General features: G+C 41.9%; 1 protein-coding gene across 1 annotated transcript in view; it reads right to left on the minus strand.

The window, feature by feature from the left end:
- The window catches only part of LOC311041461 (uncharacterized protein), a 31,838-nt gene that overhangs the window by 12,332 nt on the left and 2,549 nt on the right, over positions 1–16,957 (minus strand). Inside the window, exons 2-5 of the mRNA XM_084051842.1 lie at positions 11,927–12,048; positions 9,644–9,839; positions 5,942–6,090; positions 189–333 (exon numbers count right to left, since the gene is read on the minus strand). Coding sequence (XP_083907968.1) covers positions 189–333; positions 5,942–6,090; positions 9,644–9,839; positions 11,927–12,048 — 612 coding nt within the window. The remainder of the gene's footprint in view (positions 1–188; positions 334–5,941; positions 6,091–9,643; positions 9,840–11,926; positions 12,049–16,957) is intronic.

Consider the following 16,957-nt stretch of genomic DNA (forward strand, 5'->3'; position numbering starts at 1 on the left):
AGTTTTCTCCACTTTTTCACTTTTTTTTTCAAAATAAATAGTTTTGGCTACATAAGAACCCAAATCCTCAAACCAACCAGCACACTGGGGTATTTCACAGTGTTAAAACAAAAGTATCCTTTGAAAAGGCTTCCTAGGTGTTTTTAGCTCCGCTGTGTGTGTTTTCTAGGTATCTGGAGTCCTTTTACCTGGCAGCACAGTGATGCTGATGGTGCGGCTCTTGATGAGTGAGTCCATGATGGGGTGCTTGGCACGGCATGTGTAGTTCCCTGCCTCCCAGGCCTGCATGTCCTGCAGCTTCAGCTTAGAGGACGGCAGGATCCAGTCCACACCCTGCAGAGAGAGAGAGAGAGAGTGGTGTACAGTAACTAAGTACATTTACTCAAGTACTGTACATATCAAGTACAATTTTGAGGTACATTTACTTTACCGGAGTATTTCCAATTGCCTATGCTTTCACTTCTACTCCACTACATCTCAGGAGGCAAATATTGTACTTTTACTCCACTGCAATTATTTGGAAACTTTAGTTACTAGTTACTTTGCAGATATATATTGTTACATTATAAAACATACATTAACCACTTTAGCCGTATTCTATACCTAGGCCATTTGAAAATAGCCGATCGACCTACAAGCTCCCAACGCGTCGCGATGCGACGCGTTGGGAGCTTGTAGATCTGCTATTTTCAAACTTTAAGCACATTTTGATACCAATACTTTTGTACTTTTACTCAAGTGAATTTTGAATTCCGGACTTTTACTTACGTGAAAGAGTACTTCTACATTGTAGTATTGATATTTTTACTTTAGTAAAACATTTGAGTACTTTTCCCACCACTGGAGACAGTCAGACAGACATGCTTTAATAGGACAGACCGAGACAAGAAGATAATGACAGAGACGAATCAAATGGCAGTACAGGGCATAAACAAGATATTTCTGTGTTGTTGACACGTTACTCGGGCAACCAAAACTTTCACAGCTACAAGCTGTGAATACATGAGAGACATAATGGAGAATGAAAGACAAGACACACAGACAGACAGACAGACAGACAGACAGACAGACAGACAGACAGACAGACAGACAGACAGACAGACGGACAGAGAGGCAAAGCAATAGGGACTATCAATGGGAGACTTCCTTTATTGGCGTTGGAGTTGTTTGTTGCCCTCAGAGAGTCAACAAACTCCCACAGCTACACGTTTCGCTTGTTCTCTTTGATCGACTGACTGAGTGAGTGAGCGAGAGATGCAGAAGAAGGAGAGGAAAGCTAAAAGACACAGAAAGAGATTACCAAAAAAAGAGAGCGATAGAGACAGATGCCAAGAAGCAGATGGAGTGAAAATGCCATAACCAGTAAGAGAGAGAGAGAGCCTATAAGAAAGGCGTCCAGAGCATGGCCACATTTTCTCTTTATTGGCTGAGTTTTCTGCAGCGCTGAGAAAGTAAATGAACTCCTAAACAAGATGTACTTACCCAAGAGCACAAAAAAAACAGATAGCAGGGAGGAGGGGGAGAGAGAGAGAGAGGAGAATGACTGGCCCCAGAGAGACAGCCAAGAGAAAGCCAGAGAGATGCAGCAACAGAAAAACATCCAGAGAGAAAAGCAGAGACGGAAAAGAGAGAAATAACCGTTGCCAAGTGAGTGATGTTGCGGGCCCTCTCAGGGCTATCTGCAATGTCCCACAAAAAGGGTATTTACCTGAGCGGTAATCCCGTCGAATGGGCACACACATCAACAAACGAGGCAATAACCTAAATAACGGCATCATCGGCGAAAGAGAAAGAGAAGTGCGACGACAACACGCCGTTAAAAACAAGAGATAATGAGATGGCGAGGGAATGGGATGAATTGTTGACACGGAAATAGCAGAGAGCTATTATGAGATAGAGGCCCGGCACGAGGGGAGAGAAATAATAGGACAACCACGCTGTACTGTATTGCAAAACAAAACAAACAGGAGAAAGTGGAAAGGGAGAAAAAAAAAGACATTACACCATGCAAATGATTTGGCTCCTGTGAGCCTCCGCTCCTGCCAAGAAAGTCCATTTCAATTTGAATGGGTCTGAATTAACCCGTTGAGACCGGCAACGCATCTGTGTAACCACTTTGACCATTATTTTAATACTTTGGCTATTCAAAAATAGCAGATATACAAGCTCATAGCACGGTACCGAGTGCCGCGCTATGAGCTTGTGGATCTGCTATTTTTGAATATATATTTCTTTAAAACATTTTTTTTAACTCAAATCTTTTCTTCTGGGGGGCCTGGAACAACATACTTTGAGATGGGGGTCCGCGGTCAAATACATATCATTTTGGGGGTCCTTGACATGAAAAAGCTTGAGAACCACTGATTATAGCAACATAACTTTTTTTTTTTTAAACTGGATTTAGAAGACATTTGTAGAATCCCCCCAGAAGCAAAGATTTGAGTTACAAATGTTCACTTTAAAACATATATATATATATACTCAAAGATTTGCACACATTTTCATGATTTTTCAAAAAAATAGCAGATCTACAAGCTCGTAGCGCGGCACTCGGTGCCGTGCTATGAGCTTGTATATCTGCTATTTTTAAATAGCCCAAAGAAATCTACAAAATGACACACAAATTGCGTTCCCGGTCTTAAAGGGTTAAGAGGATTTCCCATAAAGGCCCAGGTCTGGCACAAGCAGCGTTTTGTATGCAAATCCACTGACTCCCAAAGCGGCGGACCGGGCTCCCGCTCCTGTCATTACCGGGGGCCAACATGCCCGCGGCGGCGCCTGTCTGTCAAAGCGGGGCCTCGATCGTCGTGGCCGCCGTTTTCTGCCCCTTAGCCGTCCCTCACAAATACTGTAGTACTGAGGACGTACATAAACAGCTATGGACAGTGCACTGTGTCACACCAACATGCACACGCGTGTGTGCTCATTATGTAAATAAAACACAGATGCAGGCACACAAACACATACACGCATACGCTCATTACATCTTCCCTCCATTGTGTTCAATGTGTTATCTGTCCGTATCCAGAGATTTTGATGTGATTTATGTCAACGTGTTGCACTAACCCATTGAGACCTGGAACGCATCTGTGTCATTTTTTTATTTGAGCTAAAAAGCAGTATTTTACACTTTTGGCTATTCAAAAATGCTACGAGCTTGTAGATCTGCTATTTTTGAAAAATCGTGAACACTTTTTTTACTCAAATCTTTGCTTCTGGGGGTCCCTGGAACAACATGTTTTGAGCTGGGGGTCGGCAGCCAAATACATATAATTCTGGGGGGCCTTGACATGAAAAAGTTTGAGCACCACTAACATAGAAACCTACGTTTTTTCCAGAATACTGTTGGGATTTAGAAGACATTTGTAGAATCGGTTTCAGGTATTAATGGACTAATAGATGGACAGGGAAATCAAGCGTGCTTGGTTTAGCAAAGCTGCTGTGCGTCCAAGATGCACACGTCAGTCACATTCCTAATGAAAAGGAATAGAGGCAGTGCTTGTATGTGTGCCGGGTAAAGATAATAATATTAAACTGGCATGGATAAAACACACCATATAAGGTACAAACTGTATTGGCGCCGGCGGTGTAAAATATCCACTGAATTGGATTGGGACTTGTATAAGCCAGTGTAAAACCCGATTAGAAGTGACCCTTTAACAAGTGTATTAACATATCAAAGGTGAATAACAAAGGGAGGAAGTTGTCAATTATGTTTCCCGTCTCTCCCTAGGAAACGTCTTTGCTGGAGCGTGATTATGTAATACCCCTGCCCCACCACAGGAGAGCAGCGTAACTCACCGCACTCAACCACTTTACAACTTTAAAAAGGAGGGTTCTTAATTCCCTTGAAAGGTGAGGCGTTTGTTCATTTTGGTAAGCCCCCAAATGAATCTATCCACATAATAATTTGGGGGGGTTTACTGGCTGTTGTCTAAATGCTAAACCAGTGTTTCCAAACCTGGGGTCCAGGGCGCCAAAAATAATGTCTGTTTGGACGCGATCTGGGAACCCATTGGGTGAGGTGGTCCAATGTGTTGTGGTCTCAACCTGGTATCCCTGTTTTGGGCATGTCATTATTATTGTCAAAAATAGTCAAATGGAAACATTCGAATTTAACCCATTAAGACCTGAGGCCGATTGTTACTTATGTCTTCTAAATCCTAACAGTTTTCTGAAACAAACACTTATGTTTCTATATCAGTGGTGCTCAAACATTTTCATGTCAAGGACCCCCAAAATGATATGTATTTGGCCGCCGACCCCCATCTCAAAATATCTAGTTCCAGGGACCCCCCCAGAAGCAAAGATTTGAGTTAAAAATGTTCGCTTTAAAATGATATAAATATATTAATTTGCACACATTTTCTAGATTTTTCAAAAATAGCAGATCTACAAGCTCATAGCGCGGCACTCGGTGCCGCGCTATGAGCTTGTATATCTGCTATTTTTGAATAGCCAAAGTGTAAAATAATACTTACAAAAATAGCCGTTTTGTAAGCTCACATCGTGTCACAATGCGAAGTTGGTTGTGAGCTCGTAGATCGACTATTTTTGCTATTCTTTCTTATGAGAACTATTGTGTGTGTGTGTGTGTGTGTGTGTGTGTGTGTGTGTGTGTGTGTGTGTGTGTGTGTGTGTGTGTGTGTGTGTGTGTGTGTGTGTGTGTGTGTGTGTGTGTGTGCGTGTGCGTGAGTGTGCACACGTGGGGGTCTCAGCTTTCCTTTGGTCAGATGTAAGAAGCGGGGGCTTCAAGGGAAAAAAGGTTTTGAACCGCTGGTCTAAAACCTCATTAAAGCTGTTAATCCACAGTTAGTGGGCAAGCTGCTGTCCCCCCCATGCCGTCATGGGGGTCTCAACCAGCCTATATAGGCTTGAATAAACAGCCAACCAAGTCCAGAGGAAGAGAGAATGGTGATAGCCAGGGCTTGAAAGCAGTGGTGGAAAAAGTACTCAAATGTTTTACTTAAGCAAAAGTATCAATACTGCAATATAGAAGTACTCTGTTACATGTAAAGGTCCCGAATTCAAAATTGACTTGAGTAAAAGTACAAAAGTAGTGGTATCAAGTACTTAAAGTACCAAACTTAAAAGTACTAAAATGTTTGAAAATAGCCGATCTACAAGCTCACAACGCGTCGCGGTGCGACGCGTTGTGAGCTTGTAGATCTGCTATTTTCAAATAGCCTAGGTATAAAATAGAGCTAAAGTGGTTAATGTATGTTTCATAATATCATCATTTATATCCGAAAAGTATCTAGTAACTAAAGTTTTCAAATAATTGTAGTGGAGTAAAAGTACAATATCTGCCTCCGAGATGTAGTGGAGTAGAAGTAAAAGCAGGGGAGAAAGAGAGAGAGAAAAAGAGAGAGAGAGAGAGAGAGAGAGAGAGAGAGAGCTAGCGGAACTGAATGGAACGGAACGACGTAAACAGTGTGCTTGAAGAGAGCGAGGAGCCAAGGAGAGTGGAAGACAGTAGCGTATGGTGGGTTCTAACGTGGACCGGGCCAGATTCTTAAACCCCCCTCGCGGTCCGGCGGGGGGGGGGGGGGGGGGGGGGGGCTCGCGCTCGCGCAACGATGGTTTGACGGGGAAACCGGTTTTTAATGGCCACCCATTAACAATCCGGCCGAATGCAAATAAGCCCGATTTGAAAACAAAGGCGAATTTCTGTGGTTGGCTACAACAGAGTGGGTGATGGGGTGCTAATGTTGTTATGTTGATTTTTTTTTTTTCCCCTGGGGGAGCAGAGTTTTCCAGACCGGGCCATGGCCCCATTGGCCTCTATGACGATACGCCCTTGGTGGAAGAGAGACCCCGAGGCAAGCTAACAAGAAGAACTCAGAGAGAGGAGAGGATAGAGGAGAGACAGAGAGACAGAGAGAGAGAGAGAGAGAGACAGAGCCTCCAGAGCCTTAATTTAACAGAGTTCAAGCCTCACCTCCTTTGACCACTGGTACTCGGGCTCCACCGATGACCTGCTGCTGCACTCCAGCTCCACACTGCCCCCTACAGGCACCTTCAGGTCCACCACGGAGCCCAGGTAGCCCCTCAGGCCGGGCTGGCCGTGCATGATGAGGTTTTCCATGTCTTAGAAGAAACGACGGGGATGGAGAGAGAGAGAGAGAGAGAGAGAAGAGAGAGAAGAAGATGAGTCATTACCAGGCACTGATGGAGAAGAAGATGAGTCATTACCAGGCACACAGATAGAACAGAGGACTGAGTGTACCAGTACACTGGAACGCTGTGCTTTCCTGAGAAGACGGGGAACGTGCGTGTACATGTGATGATTGAGGTGATGTTAGCGGGTAAACACCAGGCGGTCTGTAAAGCGCGTTTGAGTATCTAACACCCCCCACCCCCCATCCCCATCCCACTCGCCCGCACGCAGTGGTGTAAAGTAACTAAGAACATTTACTCAAGTACTGTTACTTCAGTACAATTTTGAGGTGCTTTTACTTTACTTACTGGAGTATTTCCAATTGTCTATACTTTTCCTTCTACTCCACTACGTCTCAGAGGCAAATGTTGTTCTTTTACTCCACTACAATTATTTGAAAACTTTAGGTACTAGTTACAGATATAAATGATGACATTATAAAACATACGTTAACCACTTTAAGCCCTATTTTATACCTAGGCTATTTGAAAAAAGCCAATCTACAAGCTCACAACGTGTCGCGATGCCACGCATTGTGAGCTTGTAGATCTGCTATTTTTAAACATTTTAGTACTTTTACTTTTGGTACTTTAAGCACATTTTGATACCAATACTTTTGTACTTTTACTCAAGTATATTTTTAATTCCGGACATTTTCTTGTAACAGAGTGATTCTACATTGCAGTATTGATACTTTTACTTGAGTAAAACATTTGAGTACTTTTTTCCACCACTGCCCGCTCGCACAATGGTTCAAACTCAAACCCAGCAGTGATCGATAGCAGTGATAATAGCCATCATCTTCTCACAGTCTTTAGAGGTGCAGTGTTGTGAATAATGGCTCATTTTCGATAGACGGCCGCGGCCACGGCGCTCATCTGGGCTTGTGACTCGCTCTCTCTCGCTCTCTTTCTCTCCCTCTCTCTCCTCTCTCTCTCACACTCTCTCGCCGACTCCCGCCTGTTGTCCATCCTGATCATTGGCTGTTATTGATCAGCCACACGAGGCAGAGGAGCTTATCAAACGGAATTAGAGTCGATTGGAGGACTGCTGAGAGGATAGGCATAATCAGGCTGTATGACACCAACCGTGTCCGTGCCTGTGGTTTTAAAAGCAAGCACTAAGGGGCTGATTTGTACTTAGTCGTGTGCTGGTGTCACACTGGCTGGTGTCACGCATCGAAAATGGCCGATCTATAAGCTCACAACATGAGCTTGTAGATTGTCTACTTTGGATTGTGCTTTCATAATAACTCAATCGATCATAACATTCTTGACTGCGTTCGGTTTATCACACACACACGCACACGTTGTGTAGTGTAATGCAGTATCTCGACCAATATTAAAGTTACACTATGTAACTTGCACGTCCTACCCCAGATTCACAGCCAGGTGCTTCAGGTAGTACTACTTGTCAACCTGTAGGTTGTGGACAAACCAGACCACTGGATATAAACGTCTCAAAAGAAGAGCAGACCAATTACCAATTAAAGTGCTTTATAAATAAAATGCATTATTATTATTATTATTATTACCACCGCCCCAATAAGTGTAAGTTACTGTACATTACGCAATCATACTCTACCACAGTGGTTCTCAAACTTTATCATGTCAAGGACCCCCAACTTGACACTTATTAGCCCGTGGACCCCCATTTGAAAAGATACGCCAGGCAGGGACCCCCCATAAGAGAAGATTTTTACGGCTCTAGCAGTGATTCTTAACCATTTTAATTTCAAGGACCCCCAGTTTGACATGCATTAGGGTACGGACCCCCATTTAATGGCATTTCTATCTCTGGGACCCCAATATATATTATATTATATTGTAAAATCAATGTTAACTCTGAGAGTGTACAAATGGAACCAAATGGACCGGGGATAACGGGTTCATTTGGTTCCATTTGTACACTCTCAGACTTACAGGCCCATAAGGGTCCATTTGGTTCCTATCCATCATTTAGCTGAGGACCCCCTGGAACTCCCTCAAGGACCCCACTTTGAGAACCAATGCTCTACCATACAGATTGGTCAAAATAAAATCGTACTCACTAAAACAAAGTTTTAACTATTTAACTATTTATGTGTTTTTTTCCATCCCTCGCTGTGGAAGAAAAGCAATGTCTACCATGTCTGACTGATTGACATTCCCTCCCGCTGTCTGCATGGGCGAGGGAAAGATCTCAGAGTGTCAGACTTGTCTATGCTGTCAGCTTGTTTGTTTTTCCCTCCATGTTCTTTCAGGTGGTTTTATGTTTCCTTCCTAGTTGGAAAGGGTATAGTATTACGCATCGTCATGCCACCGACTTCTTCCCTTTTCAGAGGATAAAATGCCGGCTGCACTGTGATCCTCGTTTGTGCATTTCTTATAGGCACTGCCGTGGTTTGGAGTGAGTATATCCGACAGACAGGAGAGACAGACAGCGATCAAACTTTCTCTTTGTCTCTCTTGAAATCGCTGTTCTGCAGAACTTCGACGAACAACTTTCTACACCAGTGGTGGAAAAAGTACTCAAATGTTTTACTTAAAGGAGGAGTTCACCCAAAAACATGACTTATTTTCTATCAATTACACACCCCATGAAGCCTTGATTTCATGGATTTATTTTTGTTTTTGTGGCATTCCTAAGACAATAATTTGATGACCGTGTGTATTTCCGGTAGGAGACACAAATAATCTACTTTGTGTCTCCTACCGGATACATTAGCCGGTAGGAGACAGGAATCAAATTATTAGCTTAGGAATGCGACAAAAACAAAAAAGAATCCATGGATTCAAGGCTTCATAGGGTGTGCAATTGATAGAAAATAAGTCATTTTTTGGGTGAACTCCTCCTTTAAGTAAAAGTATCAATACTGCAATAAGAAGTACTCTGTTACAAGTAAAAGTCCGGAATTCAAAATTTACTTGAGTAAAAGTACAAAAGTATTGGTATCAAAATGTAATTAAAGTACCAAAAGTAAAGGTACTAAAATGTTTGAAAATAGCAGATCTACAAGCTCACAACGCCTCGCGATGCGACGCGTTGTGAGCTTGTAGATCGGCTATTTTCAAATAGCCTATGTATTAAATAGGGCTAAAGCGGTTAATGTATGTTTCATAATATCATAATTTATATCTGAAAAGTATCTCGTAACTAAAGTTTTCAAATAATTGTAGTGGAGTAAAAGTACAATATCTGCCTCTGAGACGTGGAGTAGAAGTAAAAGTACTGAAAACTGGAAATACTCAAGTAAAGTAAAAATCCCTCAAAATTGCACTTAAGTACAGTACTTGAGTAAATGTATAGCTACTTTACACCACTGTGCATTTCACAGTTATAGGCACTACCTTGGTTTGGAGTGAGGAGAGACAGACAGCGATCAAACTTCGTAACCTCGAAAATGTTCATCTCTCTTGAAATCGCTGTTCTGCAGAACTTCGCCAAACTACTTTCTACACACACTTTCCCTCTCTCACTCTGCGTCGGCACTGGCACACTCACAATGCACTGTGATGTTCAGGACCTCCGAGGCGTTGCCGGCATCAGACACACAGCGGTAGGACCCGCCGTGGTGCTCCGTGATGGGTCCTTCCACGAACAGCCGGCCTTCCTCGCGGTGGGAGAACAGGGCTCTCCAGGGCCACCAGCATCGACCCATGTACCAGTTATCTTCATCCGGCAACTGAATCCATAGGGACTGGAGGTGGAGGGAGAGAGAGAGAGAGAGAGGGAGAGGGAGAGAGAGGGAGAGAGGGGGCAGATAGGTATGCAGACACATGTCAATAAAAGGTGATTACTTTCCAAGGATGGCCTGGTTGACACGTCTCTTTGGGCTTTCTAAGTAGCACTAATCTGATAATCATTGCTTACCGTGTCTTGATCAACATGCAGATGAAAAGTCTATATAAATGTGCTCAACAAGAGAGTAGTAACAGAATAACAGAATTATGTCAACAAAGCTAGATAGAAGTGAACCACATGGGCATGTCATTATGCTAAAAATATATATATATATATATATTATTATTATTTTTACGCCTTCATTCCAGAGAGAGATAGGGAAAGTAGGCCGACAGGAAACGGGGAGAGAGACGGGGGGGACACGCAGCAAAGGCCGCCGGGAACGGGAGTCAAACCCGCGGCACACTGCCAGCCCGGACCGCCCGGACCGCCACGGCCCAGGCCATGGTAAAATTTTCAACAATAAAAAAACTACAATCTAACATTTATTTTTGCACCATCGTATAATGAATTATAAAATAGCACTTAAGCGGTTACTGTAAAACACGTTAATCCCATTCCAGGTACCAACAACATGATCACAGTACTTCTTTGACTCCATCCTGAACCAAAATACTAAGAGAATGAAGAATTGAACAGCAAATAGTTTCAGACACCAGAACGAGGTTAGATGGCCAACAAGCACAACATATGATTCTCACTCTCAAATCGTACTATAGAGTGAAAAGTTGGGACAAAATTCTGACCGTGTTTCGCCCGTTGGTTTGACAGGGTGTCAGAATGCCTTGACAAGCAGCAGTGTTTTGCAGTCAGTAATGAGAGACAGAGTCAGACAATGTGGAGCCTGTTCTCCTTATCACTAGCGCTTACTTGTAGACCAGTCTACTGTCTTGAAAATGTTGCTGAAGAGAAAACAGTTTACTATAAATAGAAGTCTTGTTCAATGTTAAGCGTATACAGTGGAAGTATGACTATGAATGCAATTATGAATACTAATGTTTCTTAAGAATAAATGACGTGCTGTCATAGCAGTTTGACTGAATGTGAGTCACATTTGTTAGTGATTTCAACATTAGATCAGGGAGTGCTGTTAATCGGGCAGAGGAGCGTGTGTTTTGGCGCCTTTACCCATTCAATCCAGGAACGCATCTCTGTCATTTTATATTCCTTTGGCTGTTCAAAAATAGCAGATATACAAGCTTGTAGATCTGCTATTTTTTTTTAAGAAATCGTGAAAATGCGTGAAAATATTTGAATATATATATACATTTCTAACTCAAATCTTTGCTTCTGGGGGTCCCTGGAACAAATTGTTTTGAGATGGGGGGGGGGGTCCGCAGACAAATACATATCATTTTGGGGGTCCTTGACATGAAAAAAGGACAGTGGAAGAGAGACCCGAGGCAAGCTAACAAGAGAACTCAGAGAGAGGAGAGACAAAGAGCGGCCACCAGAGCCTTAATTTACAGAGTTCAGCCTCACCTCCTTTGACCACTGGTGCTCTGGCTCCACTGAGTACTGTTTAGAGTACTACTAAACTAGTTAGGATTTAGAGGACATTTGAAGAATCCCAAGAAGCAAAGATTTGAGTTAAAAATACATAAAAAACATATATATTCAAAGATTTGTACACATTTTCACGATTATTCAAAACAATTAGCAGATCTACAAGCTCGTAGCACGGCACTGAGTGAGCTTGTAGATCTGCTATTTTTGAATAGCTCAAAGTATAAAATAATGGGTATAGCAAAAGAATGTAAAATTACACCGTATGCATTCCCGGATAGAATGGGTTACGCCATTGAGACGGTCGATGGTCGAGTTGGATGCCCATGGACCCTTTATATGGGTCTGTAACTCTGAGAGTGCACAAATGGAACCAAAATGAAACCTACCGGGTCCATTTGGTTCCATTTGTACACTCTCAGAGTTAAATTAACATAGATTTTACGATATAAATTGGGGTCCCAGAGACATAAATGTCATTAAATGGGGGTCCGTTGACTTCATCTGACCCTGTAGCCTTGTGTTTAGCACACTCACCGTCTTGCGGAATTCAAAGTGGACCTGGCTCAGGTTGAGTTCAGGACCAGAGACCAGACAGTCCAGGACCACCCTCTCATAGCGCAGGACCGGCTGGGTGGGCCCCTTGATGGACAGGGTGGCTAGTGGACAGAGAGACAGCGATAGAGAGAGGGGACAAAGACAGACAGAGATATTCAGGTTTGCATGTTAACTCTTTAAGACCGCCCGGGAACGCATCTGTGTGTCATTTTTAGATTTCGTTGGGCTATCCAAAAATAGCAGATATACAAGCTCATCGAGCGACACCGAGTGCCGCGCTATGAGCTTGTAGATCTGCTATTTTTGAAAAATCATTTAAAGTTGTGCAAACATTTGTTTTTATTTTGTTTTTTTTGGCGGACATTTGTAACTCAAATCTTTGCTTCTGGGGGTTCCTGGAACTAAATATTTTACAAATGTTCGCTTAAAAAATATATATAATCCAAGATTTTGTCACGAATTTTCACGATCTTTCAAAAATAGCAGATCTACAAGCTCATAGCGCGGCACTCGGTGCCGCACTATGAGCTTGTATATCTGCTATTTTTGAATAGCCAAAGAAATCTAAAAATGACACACAGATGCGTTCTTAATGGGTTAAGTATTTAGCTGGTAATCTTATCCAGTGGGACAACCATGGAATAAGTTCCAATGAATGCCTATATTACCGATATTGTATAACAGCCCTGCAAATGAGTTCAAGGCTCATAGCTGCAGTTCTCAGAAAAATACATTTAAAAACAGATTGTGTAAGGGAGAAGCGTTGCTACCATAACAGGTACAAAGGCAAAGAAATGCGAGTGAAGGAAAAGGAGTGGGGTACTGTAGATTGATTGATTGATTTTATTTGACAATTTCATCTTAAAAAACATAGGGCTGTGCTGAGAAAGCTAAAACAGCGCCCATACATAAACAAAATAAAAATTCAAGATAACACAATACATTTTCCACTGTGGTCCCTTAGGGACAGGGGGTTGTGGGCAGGGCAGCAGTTCTACAACGGCAGGAATGGCACCGTAGCATACAATAATATTATATACCATAATCACCTGGGTCTACACAGCCATACTCGGTATGCTATTCATTTATTTGTATTGACCTTTATTTAACCAAGAGGAGGAAAAACAACATTAAGATTAAACAATCTCTTCTCTAAGGACGCCCTAGTAATTTGTAGTAGTTCTACAACTCTCTACCGTGGGTGGAGACACATAACCATGGAAATAGTCAAACACATACAGTCTCTCGCAGGGCTAACTTCTACCCCGTGGAATAACATTGAAATTAAACTGTTCCTCAGTCTAGATGGCTTAAACAGATAGATAGATGCTTATTGATCCTGGGGGAAATTCAGGTGTCATTGCAGCAGTGCAGTATACAAGAGCTACACAAGCTACAAAACGACCAAGTGTACGTGGCCTGCTCCATTGCTGCAGAGTCATCGTTGCAGTGTGTTGCTCAAGCCACACACTGCGTAAATGAAGAGGATAGTGTTACACATCAGGGAAATGCTTTGCAGCATGATTGATGCTTCTCTGCGTCATTGGAGCGCTGAAAAACGTTGATGCCAGCTCTATACATTTTTTTGTAGCGTGTCACACCCGTCATGCAAGTGTCCGTTTTTGGGTGTTTTGTAGCTTCATGTCATTGGTAGCCTGTTGCTTTGTCGCTGCTTGTGTGAACGCAAAATCAGATAACACCTGAAGCCGATTCTACAAATGTCTTCTAATTCCCAACAGTATTCTGAAAAAAACGTATGTTTCTATATCAGTGGTGCTCAAACTTTTTTCATGTCAAGGACCCCCAAAAATTATATGTATTTGGCCGCCGACCCCTATCTCAAAATATTTTGTTCCAGGGACCACCCAGAAGCAAAGATTTGAGTTAAAAATGTTACAATATATATTCCAAAATTTGCACACATTTTCATGATTTCTCAAAAATAGCAGATCTACAAGCTCATAGCGCGGCACTCGGTGCCGCGCTATGAGCTTGTATATCTGCTATTTTTGAATAGCCAAAGTGTAAAATAATGCTTTTTAGCTCAAATCAAAAAGTGACACAGATGCGTTCCAGGTCTTAATGAGTTAAGGGGGAATTAAACTCAGTTCAACACTTCTGGAGTTATTTTCAACCATACTAACAACTAACTAACTAACTGGTATTTTAACCAGTGGTTCCATACTTTGTGTGCAGTGACTGACTGTGCACTATAGGCAGTTTTCAAGTTGCTTGATTCAATATTTAGTTATTTGATTTTCATTTGCTCAGAATATCAAATAAAAGCCAATTCAACTTCAAAACACGTCCCTGGTTCTGGTTACTGATTGTCCTATACTGAATGGGGAGACCTTCATTTTTTGTATTAGTTATTTCAATATATTCATATTTTTTGTAATGTAATGTTAAATGTAAAAAAAATGAAGGTCTCCCCATTCATTAGAAGAACAATATCAGTCACCAGAACCAGGGACGTGCGTTTTCAATTTGTCTAACGTGGAGTTTGAAGTTGAATGGGATTATATAGGAGGGGGCGTGTGTGATCAAACAAATCAAAATATTGAATCAAGCAACTTAAAAATGGTCTGGGGTACACACACAGGTCAGAGTAGTCATGAAAATGACTCCAGAAGTGAAATGCCATTTGATTAAAATACACATCAAAAGTGTGAAACAGTTTGCACAAGTTCATTATTTATTTTGGTTATTGATTGCAGCATGGATCAGCACTGACTGGCAGTGCATATGGGGTCAAGGGAAAATCATTGACTTGTTTTAAAGGCACAATTCAGGATTGTGTTGAACAAATACATTATAATGTTATATTCACATACATTCTTATGATGGATGATTTGTACATCATGGATTGATGATTTGTACATGGAAAAACCCCTCCACAAAACAATGTTAATCCTTCTATGAAGAACTGAGTCAATCACCCAGAGAATTAAAAACATGTTTTCACTTTCTATTTTTATTTTCGTGACCCATTTTGTTTATATTTGGTTCACTGCATTGTGCCTTCAAGTGTCAACGCCCCAAGCACATTAAAACTACAGCGTTCTTGTGATTAAGTGTAAGTTCAAGCGGGTTGTTTACTCAGACAGCAACCAGCCACTTCCTCTTCCACTGTGCTTTGTTTCATGATAGAAACTGGAGCGCTGCCAAAACACCCATTGCCAAGCAGTGTAAGCACCACTGACCACAACACTGTGGTTCCCTATTGGCCAGTACACAAACATAAACACAGAATGAATGCACTTGGTTGAGAGAGAGAGAGAGAGAGAGAGAGAGAGAGAGAATCAATTTAATCATATATACTGTACGAGTGTGTGTAGTATATAGCAAGGGTTGGCAACCTTTTCAGGCATAATATGATCACTTAGCCGATTTCCAAAGCTGGCGTGTCCTCCCAGTGCCAGACAGTGAAAACCACCATTGCTTTTATGACTTATTATAGACTGCTAATTAGAATAATACACGCATAAATAGGGCTGACCTTCAAAGTTTGAGCGTCCTGGAGCAACGCTTAGAATTAATCTAAATAATCGACAATGGAGGGGGGAGGGGAGGGGCATAATTTAAAGGTAGGGTTAAGTGATATTTTTGGGTAATTTTGTTTTTGTTTGTTAAAAAGGTTAAAGTACTATATCCTGATAGTAATCATTGCTACAGAGCGTTTGTTCGGTCACAGGGATCTCTCCAGCTCTTTAGTAAACAGAATATAGTACATTTTCAGGTAGGTGACAAAATGTAAGCCAATCAGGAGAGAGCATTGAAAATGCATTTTCTGTTTAATAAAGAGCTGGAGAGACATGGGAGACTCCTTTTACTGATCAAACACTCTAAAGCAGGGGTAACCAACCAGTCGATTACGATCTACTGGTAGATCATCAAAGCCTTCTAAGTCGATCGCGGGGTGGGCCCGGTGGCAGACGGGCAGCCATCGACAATTCACAGAATTTGTGTAGTTTAGACTAGACTAGTGCGTCCAAGGCAGTGTTGCCAAGTCTGCTTATTATAAGCTACTTTGGGCTTGTTTTTCTGTAAAGTCGCTTGAATATATTGGGGGTTCTTCAAGGACCCCCAATATATTCGTCCTTGACATGAAAATGTTTGTGAACCACTGCTCTAAAACAACATTCGACAATAAATTTGGATTTTGGACTGAACTGCCCTAGTCACTTATTTTGGACTTCTTTTCATAGACCTGGTTGCTTGTTTCTCTCACAAAATCTGGCAACGCTGGTCCAAGGGAAGCCATGCGTTGTTGTTTTCCTGTACATTCCGCGCACACATAATTCAGCTCGCGGGTCGCGCTCAAGAAATGACGAGCGCAGTCTCGTGACATGCAAGCCTTTTCAGTGGTGGAGAACGCTGGATTTAAATCTTCAAACAGTGTTCTACAACGTTACAAAGTGCCATCGCAGCAGATTGCATTTCAGCACTAGCAGTGACGGAAGAAGTAGGCCTTCTCTCAGATATTTTACTTAAGTAAAAGTAGCAATACCACAATGTAGAAATACTGTTTTAGGCCTGTGTTCAAAATGTTACTTTTGTAAAAGTACAAAAGTATTGGCATCAAAATATACTTAAAGTACCAAAAGTAAAAGTACAATTATGTTTGAAAATAGCAGATCTACAAGCTCACAACGCATTGTGATGCATGTTGAGAGCTTGTAGATCAGCTATTTATTTCAGATAGTTATAAAATAGGGCTAAAGTGGTTAATGTATGATTTATAATATAATACATTTAAATTGATATCTGCAAAGTAACTAGTAACTAAAGATTGATGGACTGCCTTAACTAGAATGGTCCTCCTCAGAGCACAGATCTCCGCCAGGCCGGGTTGTCTACCCAAGGCCCGCAAACTTCGATCAGTGCAGTCAACGCATTCAAAAGGATGCTCGATTGGTGGAGCTCTCAGATAAAACGTGCAAGGCTGACACACTTCCCAAATCTTGAGGTGTCACAAAACCTCACAGACAACTGCTTTTCATCCCGTAC

The sequence above is a fragment of the Gymnoscopelus microlampas genome (genome assembly GCF_963454915.1).
Source record: "Gymnoscopelus microlampas genome assembly, chromosome: 3".
NCBI lineage: Eukaryota > Metazoa > Chordata > Actinopteri > Myctophiformes > Myctophidae > Gymnoscopelus > Gymnoscopelus microlampas.